Raw genomic sequence first — 18,400 nt, forward strand, 5'->3', positions numbered from 1 at the left:
TTTAAAGCCATTTCCAAAGGTACAGAATATACTTTGCTTGTTTTGCTATTTTGATTAAGTTTTAGTTATCATTTACTCTGTTGCCCATCTTGACAGCTACTATTTATCACCATTTAAAATATTGTTATATTAAATGTTCGTCGTTTCCCATTTGAGAAACTCTTTCTTTCTCCTGCAGGAAGCTCAGAGGTCAGAGGTCAGGCAGTGAAGTGTCCCAGCTGGTAGGGATTCAGCAGTGCAGGCAGAGTGAGTCTCAGGGTTAGATAGCAGCCTTAAGCTTCCTCCCAACCTACTTCAACTTGTGATGTATTAAAAGAATACACATCTCTAGAGAACAGAACACGATGGGATCAGTTGAGGAAGGTTTAAGTACGATGAGTTACACGGTCTATATCTTATTAAATCGATATGTTTGGAAAGGAATTTTGATATGACAGGTACCTTAATGAGGTCTGGGTATTAGGTCTCCCCTAAAACAGTTTGAATGCTTTATTCAAGTCAATGCATTGCTTAGTAAAACATCTACATGACCAAAGAAACTCCTGTTACTAAATGACCAGTGTACTTTGAAATGATGATCTAATGACGAGCCCAAAGGAACATTAATTGGATGAATATATACAAAGATTTGGAGAAAGGTACACAGTTAAAGAACAGTTGACTTCCTTGTGAATATATTGATATCAGAATCGTTTTTTATCACCAAGTAGGTTTACACATACGAGTTTGTATATGTGGTGCATACATATGTGATATCCACTTTATTCAATATTCTCCTTTGGTTAGTTATGTCTTTGAGGTTTACACTTAAGTCTGAACAGAAAGGACCACATCATACTTGAACCTGTGTCGTTGGTCGCAAGGATTAGAAGTGCAGAGTAAATGTTAAAGGCTTTCTTAATGATCTAATCCTTTCATTGCTTTTTTTATTTTTTGTATCAAATGTCAGAAAGTCTATGCTATAGTCAGAATGTACCACAATCCATGGTGACCTCTTCAAATTGCTTTCATTCCAACCAATACTCAAACACGAAATGTTCTATTGTGTAACGGAGACGAATACATCCTCACGTCATTGAATCTGAACTAAGTCATAGTTGGCTCGTTTTCTTAAACATATGCACTTGAATGTGTGAATATCAAGTTGATGAATCGACTACTTCTCTTGGCATTAGACATTTGTTACATCTAGTTGCCATGCTAGAACATAAGCAGTATCTCCTAACCTGCATTCAAAACAGTCCATGTGTAAATATTGTTTTTCCATGCTCCAACCGTTTCTTTAAAAAAAAGAAAAATCAGCTAAATTGTTCCCATTTAGATCTGAAGTCTACTTTGATCAAATCAATCAAATGATTCAGTTATCTGCATTGCTAACAGAAAAGTCCTCCTCTTGTTTGTTCGTTGGATCAAAAGGTTTTCTTTTTGCCAAATGATATAAAAAGCAGGGACCTGATCTGAAGGTGTTGTGAATTGACGCGTTAGAGACAAAAGCATCTGCTCTGTCGTTTCAGAAATCAATTCAGACGCGTCTGGAGTAACCCCCCCACCTCACCCCTGCTTCAGAAAGCTATTATGGTCCCCAGAAACGAGGGGTCCTCCCCCATGGAGATGTCAACATGTCTTCCCTCCCTTTGTTGCAGATTATCACCCGAATGACTCATTCAATTCAGTTGCAGGCGGGCGCTGCCTGTGGCCAATTTGTTTTCCATCACTTGTGAGGAGCGCCTGGTTAAATTACCCCGTCATAGCGAGTCCGCAGGGAGGAGACATAGCGAGTCCGCAGGGAGGAGGCATAGCGAGTCCGCAGGGAGGAGGCATAGCGAGTCCGCAGGGAGGAGGCATAGCGAGTCCGTAGGGAGGAGACATAGCGAGTCCGCAGGGAGGAGGCATAGCGAGTCCGCAGGGAGGAGGCGTAGCGAGTCCGCAAGGAGGAGGCATAGCGAGTCCGCAGAAGGAGACGTAGCGAGTCCGCAGGGAGGAGGCGTAGCGAGTCCGCAAGGAGGAGGCGCAGGGAGGAGGCATAGCGAGTCCGCAAGGAGGAGACATAGCGAGTCCGCAGGGAGGAGACAAAGTGAGGCCGCCAGCAATAATCACTCATGTGAGGAGGTAAATAAAAAGCTGGGTAAACTGTGCCCTCTAGTTGTTGGTCGTCACGCCGCTAAATCAAATCAAATCTAATTATACTCCATAACCCCATCATATGTTCCATAAATCCCTGATGGGATAATATGACAGGAAACAACAAGTCCATTACACATTTATTTCTAAGTACCTCTAATATACTTTCCAATACATCAGTAATTTTTTAAAACACAATTAGTAACATTTGCAGCGTTCAGATTCCCAAATATAACTTTCTGCTGATTTCCTTTGTTTTGTATTGGTGTAAGTTTAATATATTTGTGTTAGTTAGACAAAACCTGGTTTCATTTTGAGCACAATATCACATTTTAGATTGTCATACTTCAAACAGATACTAAATCAAATCTGTTATTAAAAACAAATGGTATTATACTCCACATAACCCCATCTATATCGTAGAAATCCCTGATGGTATAAGACATTACTACAAACAACCAAATCATTACATTCTGCCTTTTTCCTGATTACTGAAGACCTCCAATGCCACTATACTTTCAATAACTACTAAATTCAGTGATGATGCAACGAATCCAAATATTTGCAGGCTTCAGATTCTTATTATTTTTTAATAATTGGTTCGACAGGTTTAATCTTTGGGCTCTGGAAAATGGGTTGCTTACCATTAATAGCCTTATCTTTTGGGATAAAAGCAGCTTAATGATAAAGAGAAAAACAATATTTTCAGTCCTACAGTTTTAGTTGTTTTTCTCTTTCAGTGGTAAATGTAGCTCTCATGTCTTTTTCTTCTCCACACTTCTTATCATTCAGATTCTCTTCTCTTTCCCTCGGTAAAATGGCAAAGCTGAAGCCAGTGCTTCTTTTGGAGATTAACCACAAAAAAAAAAAAAACCTCAGCCACGCTCCGTTTGAATTTCAGAGCCATTGAATTCCTCATAGACTCCTGAGTAAGCTCTGTGGCAGCTTATGGCATTCCAGTTATGCCAATCTCTCAAGAAACCCCCCCTCTCCCCCCAAAAACAACTTCCTGTGCGCTGTCTTGGCACTGAGCCTTCGTACACAAATATCATCACATCAAAAGCAGAACTCCCCGTTTCCATTTCACATTTACAATTGTTTGCTTCTTCAAATTGTTTCTCCGTCTCTTATGGAGCTTCCCGGTCGGATGCGCCACAGTGATCACGATCTCCTCTCTTCCTTCCTCTCCTCTCATCATGTCCTTGCAGCCTTCGGGCTCTTGTTCTCCCCCAAGGGAGGAGAGCGCATGTGGGCGAGAGAAATAGACAGAAACAAGGAAAAAGGGGAAGAGAGGGAGAATAGGGCTGCCGTCACTGGAGGTGGCTGCTGCTGCTTCTGCAGTCACTGAATAGATGTGAGTTCACTCCGGGTGCTGCTGCTGCTGTGTGTGTGTGTGTGTGTGTGTGTGTGTGTGTGTGTGTGTGTGTGTGTGTGTGTGTGTGTGTGTGTGTGTGTGTGTGTGTGTGTGTGTGTGTGTGTGTGTGTGTGTGTGTGTGTGTGTGTGTGTGTGTGTGTGTGTGTGTGTGTGTGTGTGTGTGTGTGTGTGTGTGTGTGTGTGTGTGTGTGTGTGTGTGTGTGTGTGTGTGTGTGTGTGTGTGTGTGTGTGTGTGTGACTGGGGGGGTGTGTGTGTGTGACTGGGGGGGTGTGTGTGTGTACATGTGTGTGTAACTGGGGGTGTGTGTACATGTGCGTGTAACTGGGGGTGTGTGTGTGTGTGTAACTGGGGGTGTGTGTGTGTGTGTGTAACTGGGGGGGGTGTGTGTGTGTGGGAGGAGTCTCTGCTGTTATTTGTAAAAGCTTTTGATGGATGATTGCTCTGTGTGTGTGGGAGATAGAGGGAGTGAGTGAGGGAGACCCCCCTTTCTTTGCTTTTTTTTCCTCACTGTTCACTGCACAATGACTCAATGAAAAGTGGAGGGGAGAGGCAAACACTGTACGGCTGCACGAGAGAGGAGAGGGAGAGCAGAGAACACACAGGAGAGTAGAAGAAGAGAAGCCAATTGGAAGGAGCTCTATAGCCGGGGAGAAGAAGAAGAAGGAGAAGAAGAAGTGGATATACTTGTCTCTTTCTGTCCTTTCTCTCTCTCTGAAAAGCCACTTTGGCATCAAGTGGCAGCCGAGCTCAACTTCACCTGGTCTCAGCCTCTTTAAGCCTTTTGACTCACTTTTGGAGGGGCTTGTGCTGCAGCTGCTGGTGCTCAATCACCCCCTGAGGGAAGGGTAGTACGGCAGAGGTTTCTGCAGGCAGGTTTCTGATCTGCAGTGTGCCGCAGGATGCCAGGAAGCAGGGATGCGGCCGGGTCAGGAGGCTGCGGGGCGATGATGGTGTGGGGCGTCCTGGTGCTGGTGGCAGGATGGGGGTCCGTGGAGGCCTGCCCGACCCCCTGCAGCTGCCTGGGGAACACGGTGGACTGCCACGGCCTGGGGATCCACTCCATACCCAGAAACATCCCCAGAGGCACCGAGAGGCTGTGAGTAGTCATACACTCACTCACAACGTGTGTGGTCAGACGTTTTTTTACAGTAGGGTTTGTGCAGAACGTATGGTGGTGGTGATGATGATGATGATGATGATGATGATGATGATGATACGTTTATTTAGCAGCATAGCACCTTTCACAGAAATAAAATGAAGGTCACAGAAACATAAATACAATAACAACATGAGGCAGAAATGTAAGTTCAACATAAAAACAAAACACAGACCACGTGGAGTCCTGAAAGGAACACACATGAGAACAGAACACATCTCAAATAGAAATACAAGCCAATGTAAACAGATGGGTCTTCAGCTGTTTTTAAAAAAAGCTTCTGCAGAGCGGCTGTCTCTGATTATGATGATCATGATTAAACAAATGCATGATAGAGAAGTGTAGAAGAAACAATTTGTTAATATTACTTAAATGTTTATGGAATAAAAGTAAAGTATAGCAAATGAAAAATCACCCTAAAAAGGTAAACATTTAAGTGCAGAGGTAGTTTAAGTGAAAACATACAATACTGAGTAAAACTTACTTACAAAGACAGACATTTTAGTGTGAAATGCAGATGAGTACCTAAAAACAGAAATATACTAATATTTAAAATCCACTTTTGCACCTAGCAAGTAAATCTCAGTTTTAGTGTACTTCTAAGAAACGTTATCAATCCCAGGGTAAATTAGGTTTCGAGTCAGATGCACTCGAATAGAATAAACATATATTTATAGAAACCTCAGAAATGGAAAGAAAACGGGCAATACGAGTCCTTTGAGCCACTGACACAGCATCTCGCATAGATGAAGGGAATGCCTCAGAGTGGGCATATTGCTCATCATTACATTTCTAACCTCAGATTAGGATTCATTTCATTTCAAACCTTTATTTATCCAGGTGTATCCCATTGAGATCATTGATCTGTTTTTCAAGGGAGACCTGCTCAAGTAGGTTCCACATGAAACATAAAAAACAGAACAACAAAAGGACATCTTACAGCATCATGACAGGGATTACAATTGACATAACTATCCACATGAACAGGTACCAACAGCTTCCGACTGAGTAGCATCCAACCGAGCTTTAAAAACATTTAGTGGCACCAGATCGCTCAGTTTCCTTTTCAGGTGCAGACTATTCAAAGACAGAGGAGCTGCACATCTAAATGCTATCCCTAAGACAGTCCTAGCAGTTGGCAGTCGATCTCAGGCAGTAGCCAATTACAATTCGCCGTGAGATCAGGGAGCAGATATAAGATGGAAGTTTCCCTACAGTTAGCGAAGGCAAACCAGCTCTTGCATACAGGGTACAGTGATGGGTTAATGCTTTACAGTTTGTCACACATCTCAGTGCGCTGTGATAGGCAGCATCTAACTTGACCAGGCAATTTGCAGGTGCATTCATATACATCAAATCACCATAGTCCAGCACAGGTCAAAAGGTCACAGTGACTAGCCTTTTCCTGGCCTCAAGTGAGAAACAGGACTTGTTCCTGTAGAAGAAACCTAGCCTAACCCTCAGTTTTTTAAGCAGGTTATTGACATGACGTTTAAAAGTGAGACAATCACCAAGCCAGATACCTAGGTGTTTTTAACAGGTAACCACTTCAATTTATATTCCTTACGTAGTTACAATATCTACAACAGGCTCTGGTGTCTTTGTGGCTTTTGAAAAGAGCATTACCTTGGTTTTATCAACATTTAAAAGAAGCTTTAGTTCAGAGAGCTGAGTCTGAATAATGTTAAAAACAGCTTGTAATTTAACAACAGCCTCCTTAAAGCAGGGACCTGAACAGTACATCACGGTATCGTCCGCATAAAAATATAAGGTTGCTCCTTCGACATTTGCACCTAAACTATTGATGTAGATGGAGAATAAAAGTGGACCTAAAACGGAACCTTGAGGAACACCATTAGTAATGTTTAACCACTCAGAAGACAGCCCATCAAAATGAACACATTGGGACCTTTCAGAGAGGTAGTTCACAAACCACCCCACTGCATGGCTGGATGTACCAATACTGAGTAGCCTCTGCTTTAAGATGCGAGGATCGACGGTATCAAACGCTTTGGACAGGTCAATAAATAGAGCTGCACAACTCTGCTTATTATCTCAAATACTCGTAATGTCATTCACCACTTCATTGTGGCAGTGATGGTGCTATGTTGCTTTCTGAAGCCTGATGTTTAGACAGGATATCATTTGTACATAACAACACCTTTACTTGTTCACTCACTAGGCGTTTGAGCACCTTAGCCAGAACTGATCATTTAGAGATGGGCCTATAATTATTTAATAAAGTGGCCTCCCCACCTTTTAGTAGAGGCAGGACATACGCTGACTTCCACAATTTTGGAATTGTGTTTGTGCTGAGGGAGAGGTTAAAAAGAATAGTGAGAGGTGGAGCAATAAAATCTGCAGCTATCTTCAAAAAGAAAGGTTCTAAGTTGTCCGGGCCAGCCGGTTTCTTTGGATCTAACTTAGTTAAAGCTTCACGAACAACATCAACAGTAAAAGGAGTAAAACTAAAAGGGTTTTCCAAAACACATTGTTCAGAGTCACAGACTGTGGTGTTCACAGAAGCAGAGTTAGTGACAAAATCAACCTGTCCGATATAGAGCCAGATGCTGTGGTAATGCACGGAGGTAGCTCATTACGGATATCACCGGTGGATATCGATTTTATGGCTTTCCAACATTTTCCAGGATTATTCAGGATCATGTTAAACTTCGGTTTATAGATTAGGGTGTGAAGGTCCTCACACGTATCATCAATCATGCATGTATCTGATGGATATGTGTTGTATGTAGGGGAAAATGAGTCAGAAGTGCTACATTTTATTATCAGTGCGGCTGATTTTACATATTTGTGTGTGTGTGCAAATACACACACATACAAATGCCTGGTTTGACTCAGTGCCATGCTCCTTACAGCTCCTTTTACCAGCAGTCTGGTTAACTTCATAACACACACACACACACACACACACACACACACACACACACACACACACACACACACACACACACACACACACACACACACACACACACACACACACACACACACACACACACTGGTCAAATCTATGAATCTACTTTCAGCTTATATAGAATAACTGCAAACATTCATTCAGGTTTTTGTGGATGTTTTTCCCTGACGTTGCGGTTAAGCCTAAGATACCCTACAATACAACTACATATGTCTAGCTGTTCATATGGTTGAGACTCTCTGTCGAATGGAGGAACCTAGCGTCAATGACAAAAATCAGTTGGTTGATTTGTCTTACATTTTAACGTCTGATGGCATCACTTTTCTCTCTTCTCTCCATTCTATACTTTCCCATTACGGCAACCCTATACAGTCCAGACAGCCATTTGGGATGTTACAATCAGATTGGTTTGCGTTTTAGGTTAATGATACAAGTCAACATTTTGAACTAGATAACCAGTCTGAGGCGCTGTCCATGCAATTTCACGCCAGTTTGGTGAGAATGAGACGTGTTGCTATATTCACTAGATCCCTATTTATAACTTTGAACGCCTGTCATTGCTGCCCTACTGATTTCATTTGGATGAAACGTCCAGGAATCATCACTGACTCTCACTGAAACTAGCGCTTGGATCATCTTTGCAGTTACACCAGCTGCTCTGTCTCAGTAGGAGGTGTCCAAAACTGCCTAAAGCTGCCAGAGAAGCAGCACGAAACAAATGCATTTTTCCGGTTTATACATGTTGAAAGTTACATATATTTCCTCGATGATACAATGCTGCACATTATTCTTTATGTAAGAGCTAAGTGTTGGTGCACATCGGGGGCTAGACATTAGCCCTCGCTAGCTTGACGCTTTTTGGACTATCTCTGCTCTGAAACTCCGCTGTAGCCGACTGACATATTTAGGTGTGGCATTAGGGTCTGTTATCTACCTTTTTCACAAGTATGTCCAAGCAAACGAAAGGCAAGGCAAGTTCACTAATAAAGCTTGTTTCAACAATAAGGCAGTTCAAAGAGCTTTACGATATATTCTGCAACAGAAACCGATAATATAATCAAATCTGAATACGTCAGATAAAGCCAATAGAATAGAAATAAAATTAGCTTAAAACGGACAAGACAGTTTTAAAGAACAATAATACATGTTATAGGGCAGTGTAAGATATGAAGTTATTTGATTTAATAAAAGGCAAGTGAAGAAAGAGAAAAATCTTCCCAAAAAAAACATCTTAAGCGGAGTGCCGTTGCTTTGATTGGAGTTGCAGCAGACCTGCAGATTTTTGGGATTTTGTTCCAGATATTGAGAATAAAAAAACTGCTTCTCCATGTTTTGTTTTCGGCACAGAAAACAGACCAAATGCATCCAAAAATAATTCCAGAACTGCAATGCACGTCACCAATATATTGGAGATTTCACTTCAACAACTGTGCTCTCCTATAAAAAAAACCTAAAGACTTGCAGAGTTGACTTATATATAAAAAAGTAAACACTTCATCTGTTTCTGTCCCTCTATAAATGTACTGCATGGGGGCTGTCGGTGCATGTATGTGTTTGTACGTTGTGAGTGTAGTGTGTTTACTTCAGGTTCTCGAGTGCCTGTGTGTAAATAATTGATGATAGTCAGAGGGTGCCGGCAGAGATACATTATCCTGAGCGTGGAGGATGTTTTCCCCTCTGAGGCTGATAGCTTTATGACCAGGGAAGAGGGCTCAGGCCCCCCCTGGTCAAAGAGAAATGGCCTGGAAAAAACTCTGAGCCTGCAAACCCACCCGCTCGTTTGTCTTTTATTATATCGCTGAGATGTACCTGTTCCTACGCTAAAGGTTTTCTTTCTGTACAGCCAAAAGAAAACTAACGAATTGAAAAACTGAAAAAAATACCGTTGCATTTCTAGTTTCATCTGCTGACATAAGTCTAACTGGCATACATGTAGCTCCAGTTTCATTTAGCAGAGCAGAAAGGGGACATTTCCGTTAATAACATCAAAGTTAAATCATAACATTCGATATGTCAGGATCCATACCAGCACAGTACTGGCTGGATCCAACAAGTGTGTAATCAGACTCCAATCGGGCAGAAATTAGCATCTGGCATGAGACTTTATTTAAAAAAAAAAACATTGAGGACACACTTTGAGTCCCAAATGGAAAGACTTGCACACCAGAATTGTTGCTTTCCCCTTCCTAGTTGACAACTGTTAGCATTTGGCACCATTTTTGTTGACATTCGTGATCACGGAAGTCCCATCCTACTTCTTCACCTGTGAACATCACAAGCAATGATTGGCCTGTGCTGCAGTGTGACCTTTTGTATGTCAATAAACAGTGTTTCCGCCAGACCAGGGCTGAGAGGGCGTCCACCCCGAGAGCGGGGGGGACGGGGACGTCACTTCGTGTCACGTGACTTGACTTTTGAATTGAGCCGTCCCTTATAGATAGGCTACTATCTTTTTACATATGCACACACACACCATTTTGAATCGTGCTGTCCCTTATACTATCTCTTTACGTCTCCATGCCGACAGGGACACCCCTCCTTGCATGGTCCTTGGAAGATGCGGCGGTGTTTTGTTTTTTTCCGTCACAGGAACGCGCTTTGCTGGCGGCGAAAATAATCCTTGTCCTTTTTCCTTTTCGTCATTTCAAGCGATAAGAACTCTCGATCTTCTCTCAATTTTTTTTTTTTCTGGACGTCAGGCGTTCCGAGCTGAATAAGAGCATAAAAATGACGGCAACACGCCCCCCTGCCGGAAACGCCGTCAATAACTATGGCAGGAATTTGAGGGATTGCTGTCGGATAAACTGGAGTAGTGACTACATTGAAGTACACCGAAAATATATTTTCAAGCTTCTTCGGTGTTATCTAGACATTCAGATATTTTTTGAATTTAGTCATAAAGGTTCGGAGACAACTCAGCCTCCCTCCTTATACAAGGGGCCTGAATTAGTATGCTCCAAATATTGCAAAAACACTTCCCACGGATCAGAAGCTGGTCCTCCGGAAACCATGTCTCTAGTCTTCTTAATAATCTACATAACACATGTTCTACATTTGTCAAAAGGCTATGGCAGAAAGTACTTCCAAAGTAAACTCGTAGTGAGATCTGTGAACTGTCTAAAAGAAACAGACCCATTGTTTCTGGAAAGTTTTTCAGTGCTTTGACAGTGCAGTGATGGCTGCCTCATAAGTCCAATGGGAATCTTCCGTTCCATTGAATATTGCAGAAAATAAGCTCTTTGGCAAACACACTTTCATGATACTTACGGCCCGTCCACACGGCGGCGTGCGTTGAAGCTTCAACGCTTCTGCCCATTCACTTTGAATGGGGTGACGTCACGCTTTGCCGAACTGCATTGTGGGAGCGTTGCTTCGCTTTGCTCGCTTCAAAAGTTGAGCAATGTTCAACTTTTGAAGCTTCGGCGGAAGCGTCAGCCAATCGAATCATATGCCAGTACAAGCTCTTGCCAATCAAACCGCGTGCTTGTGTGTCAGGGGCGGGAGATTCATGTGATTGGTTGTTGGTCGAGTTTCAGACACGCTCACCGGCAAGCTTCAACGCACGCCGCTGTGTGGACGCTGCATTGCACATCTGTTAAGCAGAATAATCTCCACATGTGAAAACCACTTTGTGTATTTTCAAATGTAAATGCAGTCATCAGGTGACGTTATAAACACTATGACCTACGTCTAGATCACATGACTTCCAAGTCACCACCGCTGAGCTAAAGGCGGACTCATGTTCATCTTGATGACATTTAGACACTTGTTAGCAACCACCAGCGGGATATTTAATGAAGTATAGTATATGTTGTAGAACAAAACGTTAACATCTCTTCAGCTTGCGTTAACCACAGACCTTATTTCAACCAACTAACCAACAATAGAGCAGAAGTGACAAAACACTAAATCATCTCCGGGTTTTAAGACTTATTCCTGCAGCATTGGAATTCCGTTTTAACCCCATGGTATTGGGATGGCAACAGACATTTCCGAGACAGTTATCTCAAAAACCTTCCCATTGCGATGTGTGTGTAAACTGACCCTTTTAAAAGTACAAGTCCTACATGAGCAAATGGCCAATGACGGGTTACTCCGTGCATGTGAACACAGCCAGTGTGACCTCTGCTCAGGCGGTCTACCATCCTGCAGACTCAGACTGCCTCTGCCCTGCAGTAACTCATTAAATAGCTATTTGTTAGAGGGCTTGTCTCCCAATTAGCATGTAAAGTGATCTGAGTGTGTGTGTCAGCTGGACAGCTAGCCACTGGGGGAAGGAGAGCAAGTGGTGTGTGTGTGAGAGAGGGGGAGAAACGGAGTGTGTGTACAGTATTCCCTGGGAGACGGGCAGCAATAAGAGGGTCGTTTGTCAAGGTGACTGCAGTCAAACCAAACACCCCCTCCTCGTTGGATTGTCATGGCAACACTGAAAAATGGATGCCCCTTTGGGCCATGATGAGCATGGTTATTTGAGCCGAGAAAAAGGGGAAAGTGTGTGAGAAAGGGAGTGTGAGAGAATCTGTGAAGTGAGCGCACTGGTATTCGAGGAAAGAATGGACTTCAAGCCAACGTTTCTTCTCAATTACATATCAATCCTTTATGTTGAACTCATGAAAAATCATACATTTATCATTGCTAGGAAGTTTTGGAATAAAACCCAGACTCGTTTAACCTTTTTTCACCCAGATATTATGTCTCCTGCTCAGAGACCACACTCTTAACCTGTTTATATAGTTGACTACCATAGGACCAAAAAAAACGTTCAGGTAGAAAAAGTTACATTTGATTGTCGCCTGGACCTTTGCGATGATATATTTGTTTATTATAAAAGTAAACTATTCTTATACCAAGAAGACATTTCCTGCAGTTTTAAATAAGTCAAAAGTTTACTACAATTATTACTACTTGGTGTTCTGGGAAATACAGTATATACTTTTAAAATCTCCTGTGGTTTGCTTGGGTTTAGGAAGTAGTAGTATTAGCCTCATATATTAATGATTAGACTATATGGGCGTGCATGACTTGCACTACTGCTTTTCTTGATGCACAATAGATTTGTTTCACGTCATAGAATTTTAAGGTCAACACTTTCAATGCTTCGTTGGATTAAGCAGTTCAATATTTATAAAGTAATGTATAAAGTGAACAGTTTATTCGATGTGATATTAAATAAACACATATGTACATTTTTGAGACTCAAGCGTTTCCCGTTTGACCTCCTACTGCTTGACTCTGAATGTAGGACATGGACAGGAAATGTTTAAACAGACTGTCGACTTGTGTCTGCCTCTGAAAGTGTGAGCAAGTGCAGGTCGAGGTCTGTGTCGGACTCTGATCTTTTATCTTCCTGTATCTAAGGGAGAGAGAGGTGTGTGTGCTCCATCAATGCAGAGTTCCTGGAAACTCACACCTCAAACATAAATATCTGAAGCAGCGTGAATCAGAGCTACACACAGCAGTCAGTCACACACTGCAAACTGAAAAAACACACTCAAACGCTCTCTATTTATTTTCCTATACGCCTCATTAGAAAAGTATTTATGAAGCTACATGTGTGTTTGTGTTGGGTTCCATTATATATATTTAGCCGCCAATGAGGCAACTAATTACTGGACTAACTAAGTACTGGCAATCAACAAGTGGTTCATTTGTTGACGTCACCTGGTTTATTAAAGCCCAACAACTATTCGCAATTTAAAGATATAGTAATGTCCTTTTGAGTAGAGATTGAAGTCTTTCTCTCTCTGGGTATTGTAATCCGAGTTTTTATGTGCTCGGTTAATATAGCCATTAATATAGCCATGTATGCATGCGAGTCCATGTGTGTTGGCTCCAATGTAGAGCTAATGGTCGCCACTCTCCCACTCTTACGGCCCGTCCACACAGCAGCGTTAAAAAATCTTCCAACGCTTCTGCCCATTCACTTTGAATGGGATGACGTCACGTTGCCTCGCTTCTCGCCGAACTGCATTGTGGGAAGCAAAGCGAAGATTTCCAGAATTTTCAGGATTCAAAAGTTGAGCAATGTTCAACTTCTGAAGCTGAGGTGGAAGCGTCAGCCAATCAAATCCCGTTTATGTAAATCTGACAGTTCAAGCGCTAGCCAATCAAACTGCGTGTAAGCTGGGAGAGCCAGACCGCAGTTCATTTCCTCATATTCCAAACGAGAAATTACGGTAGCAAATCACCCGGTTCTTTACGACCAGAACTATTTACCGGGATACAAACCGGAGGAACCAGGCATGGAGGGAGGTGGCAGAGACAGTGGGTGAAACTGGTAGGTTTTCCCCTGTTTGGGGATTTTATATATATATTTATATATATATATATATATATATATATATATTGCTCGCATAAAATCCCCGGGTTTTTTTGCTTTGTATGTCGGGGGCGGGATATTGATGTGATTGGTTGTTGGTCGCGTTACTCGCAAAAAATCCCCAAGCTTTCAGACACGCCCACCTCCAAGATTTTCAAGATGTTTTTAACGCTGCTGTGTGGACGGGCCGTTACACTATGTTAAACTGTACATCTGCACTCCGCTCTGCATCGGCCAAACGGCTCGTTGCACCCGCACTGTGAGGGGGACCCAAGTTCCCATCAGCAAAAACTCGTGGGTTTGCTATCCTGGCTCCAAAATGGTGGAATGAGCTCCCCATTGACATCAGGACAGCAGAAAGCTTACACGTCTTCCGGCGCAGACTAAACACTCATCTTTTTCGGCTCCACTTCGAGCGATAGAATTACTAACAAAGAATTTCTAAACAAAGCACTTAGATAGTAACTAAGCACTTGTATACTAACAAAGGACTGGCTTATCTCAATCCAGTTGAGTAGCACTTGAAATGTTTTGGCTCTATGAAACCTGATGTACTTATATGATTCTGTTTTCTTCAAGTTTGTATCTTGTTGGTCGAACGCACTTATTGTAAATCACTTTGGATAAAAGCGTCAGCTAAATGCAATGTGATGTTGCAGTTACTGATAAAAACGTTTTCCCGACTGATGGTGTTGTCCCCAAAATGTAGCGGCCACCCCTTAAAGCCCTTCTGAGGTTAAAGATGTACACACTTATGTCAGCGTTGTATTTCTTTGTCACTGTTAGCAATGCTAGCTGCTAGCCACCGGGTCAGCTACACCTCCATCATGAGAACTGTGAGGAGGCAATCCCTCAGTCTTAGGTATGCTCTGAATTCTACTCAAAGCACTACTAAAAATGAATTTGAAAAACAAAACGGAAACAGAACTTCATGAAACGGCCATTTTGCTCAAGATGATCCACAGATGTGAATGTCTTTCATCGTTAACCATCAACGGTCAGATCTGTGAACTACCCTGAGAAACCTGGACATTGTTTTAATAGAAAGACATGGTTTACATTTCTTTAAAGCTCAACAAATTGAAACTAAGATTCCTTGAAATCATTTAGTAGAAGTGGGGAAACGCCAGTACTAATTGGTAGAATACTTTTCCACATTTGTTAGTTGTGAAGTAGCTAAATAATTGTCTTTTGTTTCTCTATCGCTCGCTAGTCCTCGTCTCCCTTTCTCTCTCAGTCTCACACACACACACACACACACACACACACACACACACACACACACACACACACACACACACACACACACACACACACACACACACACACACACACACACACACACACACTTGTTTCCCAGTTCCATTAGCAATTACTGCCACCTCGGCCTCTCGCTCCCATCTCTCTCTCTCTCTCTCTCTCTCTCTCTCTCTGTCCATCTCTCTCTTGTAATCATCTCACCATTTCCCCTGCAGCCTCTCAGTGGGGAAGACGCCGCTAATGAAGTGCCATTAGACCTGAATGTGTGTGTGTGTGGTCTCTAATATCAGTCACATCCACTGTGCTGCATCAGGAGAACGCAAAGAAAAGGAAAAGGAGGAGGAGGCGGAGGGGAAGGAAGAGTTGTTTGAGGCTATCAGGGGGGGAAATGAGGAAGACGAGGGGTGAACATAAAGAAGAGAACTGGTGATGATAATAGGAAAGAGGTGTTGGAGGAGAAAGGGAGGGGAGGAGGAAAGGAAGATTGCTTTTACATCTGCACTGCAGCCTTGTGTTGACTCGGTAATATTTCACACAGCACGTTACAGGAGTTCTCTTTGCTGGTCAGGAAATGACTCCGTTCAGAGCAGGAGGGTATCTGCTGTGTCCTGGAGGGATGTTGGCCATGGTCAGATGTCGGTCCAAACGAAGCACCATTTACAAACCCTCCCGCTCGGTCACATCTTGTACTGATTGCTCTCTTCTCATGTGACCAAACAAAGGAACCAACCACCCCGGAGTTGCCCAGAATGGCTCTGAATATGTATTGAGAAGGGTTAGTGGGTTTGGAGCAGTTACCATGGACTTAATCGTTTTTTGTCCTTATGGTGTGTTTGACTTTGTTTGAGAACTGCCATTTTAATACTGGGGTTTCACTACCCTGACAGGATGTGATCTGGATCATGGTTCTGTCAGGACTGAATCCAAACCAACTACATAAACAAGGTTTTTAGATTCAAGATTTCACTCACAGTCCTTTGTCAGACCAGCTCTATACCTGCCAAACTGCACCACCAATAATCAAGTAAGAGAAGCAGCATTTGAGACCTGCAGACGTACAATATCTACAGCAGGGGTGTCTAACTCAATTTCATCGCGGGCCACATCAGCATTAAGGTTGCACTCAAAGGGCCGGTTGTAGCTTTAAGACTAGATACAGTACATGACACTTGTATCCAAAGCGATTTACATACTCAATACTGTGGACAATCCCCACACGAGCAATTTGGGGTGAAGTGTCTCAGGGACACAACGACATGCTGACTGCAGTGGGGTTTGAACCTGTGCTCCTCTGATCCCAACACCAACGCACTAGCCCACTGCGCCACACGCCTATATAAATATACAAATAAAATAATGGTTTATATTACATTATTGCCTCTGCATTGGATTATTATCGGATAGGGGAATAACTTCATAATTAACTACGTCTGAGAGCAGAAGTCTGGGGCAAATAATTGCAAATCTCTTCAGTGCGCATGTCACAAAATGAGATGCATTGTGGGGCAAGTCGTTTATGGACATCGTGCTTCTCTAAAGTGGCATGAAACCTTATAGTAAACATATTATATATTTTGCTCTTGCGGGCCAAATCAAATGAAGTCGGGGTCCGGATTTGGCCCACGGGCCTTGAGTTTGACACCCCTGATCTATAGGCTATGATGATATTCAGGTTGAATTAAGACCGAGCGTTTGAAAAGACGTAAGCACCTCATTCATTTATGCGATGACAGAGGGCTCACATCTGCTTTGGTGAAAGATTTTTTTTGCCATAATATCTGTTTACAGTTGTACAATCCTGTCTTTGAGTGTTGCAAAATGTTGTAAACATGTTTTGCTAAGCCTTGACTTCCTCTTGTGAAATGACTTCTACTTTCAGTTCATTACTTATGAGGACCATTAACATGCTTTCCTACAAACCCCACTTGTTGTATTCAGAAAAATATGCATACATTTTTTAGCGCTATATTGACACAAAAATATTTAAAATATAGGGTTAGGGTTACAGACTTGACATTTCACCAGGCATTGCCATTTATGATACTTACTCAACCCTTTTGACACATTTCTGTTGCTACCGGGTTGAGTTTAGATACCCGTCTCTTGTCCTGAATCAGTGCTTCTACTCTCTGTCTGTCTCTTATCTTTATTTCTCTCTCTCTAACCACACCACGTAACTCATCATCTTCCTCCGTGGCCCCCTCCTGTTCTCCCTCCATGTCCGATCTAACAGTGGAGAGCCGAGCGGATCAACTGCCTCGCTGCCCACTGTGTGTGTGTGTGTGTGTGTGTGTGTGTGTGTGTGTGTGTGTGTGTGTGTGTGTGTGTGTGTGTGTGTGTGTGTGTGTGTGTGTGTGTGTGTGTGTGTGTGTGTGTGTGTGTGTGTGTGTGTGTGTGTGTGTGTGTGTGTGTGTGTGTGTGTGTGTGTGTGTGTGAGTGAGACGCGTTCTGCTTTAATGAGCTATTGTTTGGCAGAGTCGCCACTCGAGGGGAGTCTGTCGCTCAGCTGACCCCCTGACCCCGCCATGCTGCACAAAACTCGATTAACCACGCCTCATCAGCGCTGTGTTTGTGTTCACCCTCCGCCTCGTGTCTCCTCTCTTCCCCTCAGACCAATGTCATGAGGATTCTGCAATAAGTGGCTGATATTCTCCTGACTTAGTGTGTGTCCGAGGGTTGCTTTGATAGTGTGTGACAATATGGCCATCGCTCGCTTTATACCTCTCTCCCTGCTCTGGCTTTTTTTGCCTAAGCGGTCTAACTGTCAGTGTAATTTCACACACATCCAAGCAGTGATTCTGGACCCCCCGCGACGACCTGTCTCCATCCATCCTTCCCTCCCTCGATCCCAGCCAATCGCCTGCTTCTGCTCCCCCTTAGTCTCTAACCTCTTCTACCAGCTTCAGACTGTAAGACTTCCACATATGTTATTTTTTTCCCAGTGGGATGAAATGATTTTACCTTGAAACATTTTCCATTCCCAAATGTCTTTGTATCGACTGTAGAGGAGCAATCTGCCGTGCCAGTGCGAGTTACATTGTGCAGAACAAGGCCATTACTTGAAGTGAGAGCCAAAGCAAACCATGCCATGATTCTCTATGCCAAACTTCAACTAGATTGAACACTTTTGGTAGACACACTGGGCAGGATTACATGAGTCCATTGCCAATCAATAAGTACCTATTATACTGTTGAGTAGTGACTTCTCGTTGTGCTACTTAACTCTCCTATGT

At 42.9% G+C, this 18,400-nt stretch overlaps 1 protein-coding gene across 1 annotated transcript in view; it reads left to right on the plus strand.

The window, feature by feature from the left end:
- The first annotated feature begins 2,127 nt into the window (after positions 1-2,127).
- Positions 2,128-18,400, plus strand: part of slit1b (slit homolog 1b) — a 59,930-nt gene continuing 43,657 nt past the window's right edge. Inside the window, exons 1-2 of the mRNA XM_079690903.1 lie at positions 2,128-3,475; positions 4,396-4,593. Of these exons, the coding sequence (XP_079547029.1) occupies positions 3,474-3,475; positions 4,396-4,593 (200 nt within the window). The 5' untranslated portion in view covers positions 2,128-3,473. The remainder of the gene's footprint in view (positions 3,476-4,395; positions 4,594-18,400) is intronic.

Source organism: Notothenia rossii, assembly GCF_949606895.1.
Source record: "Notothenia rossii genome assembly, chromosome: 1".
NCBI classification, from domain to species: Eukaryota; Metazoa; Chordata; class Actinopteri; order Perciformes; family Nototheniidae; genus Notothenia; species Notothenia rossii.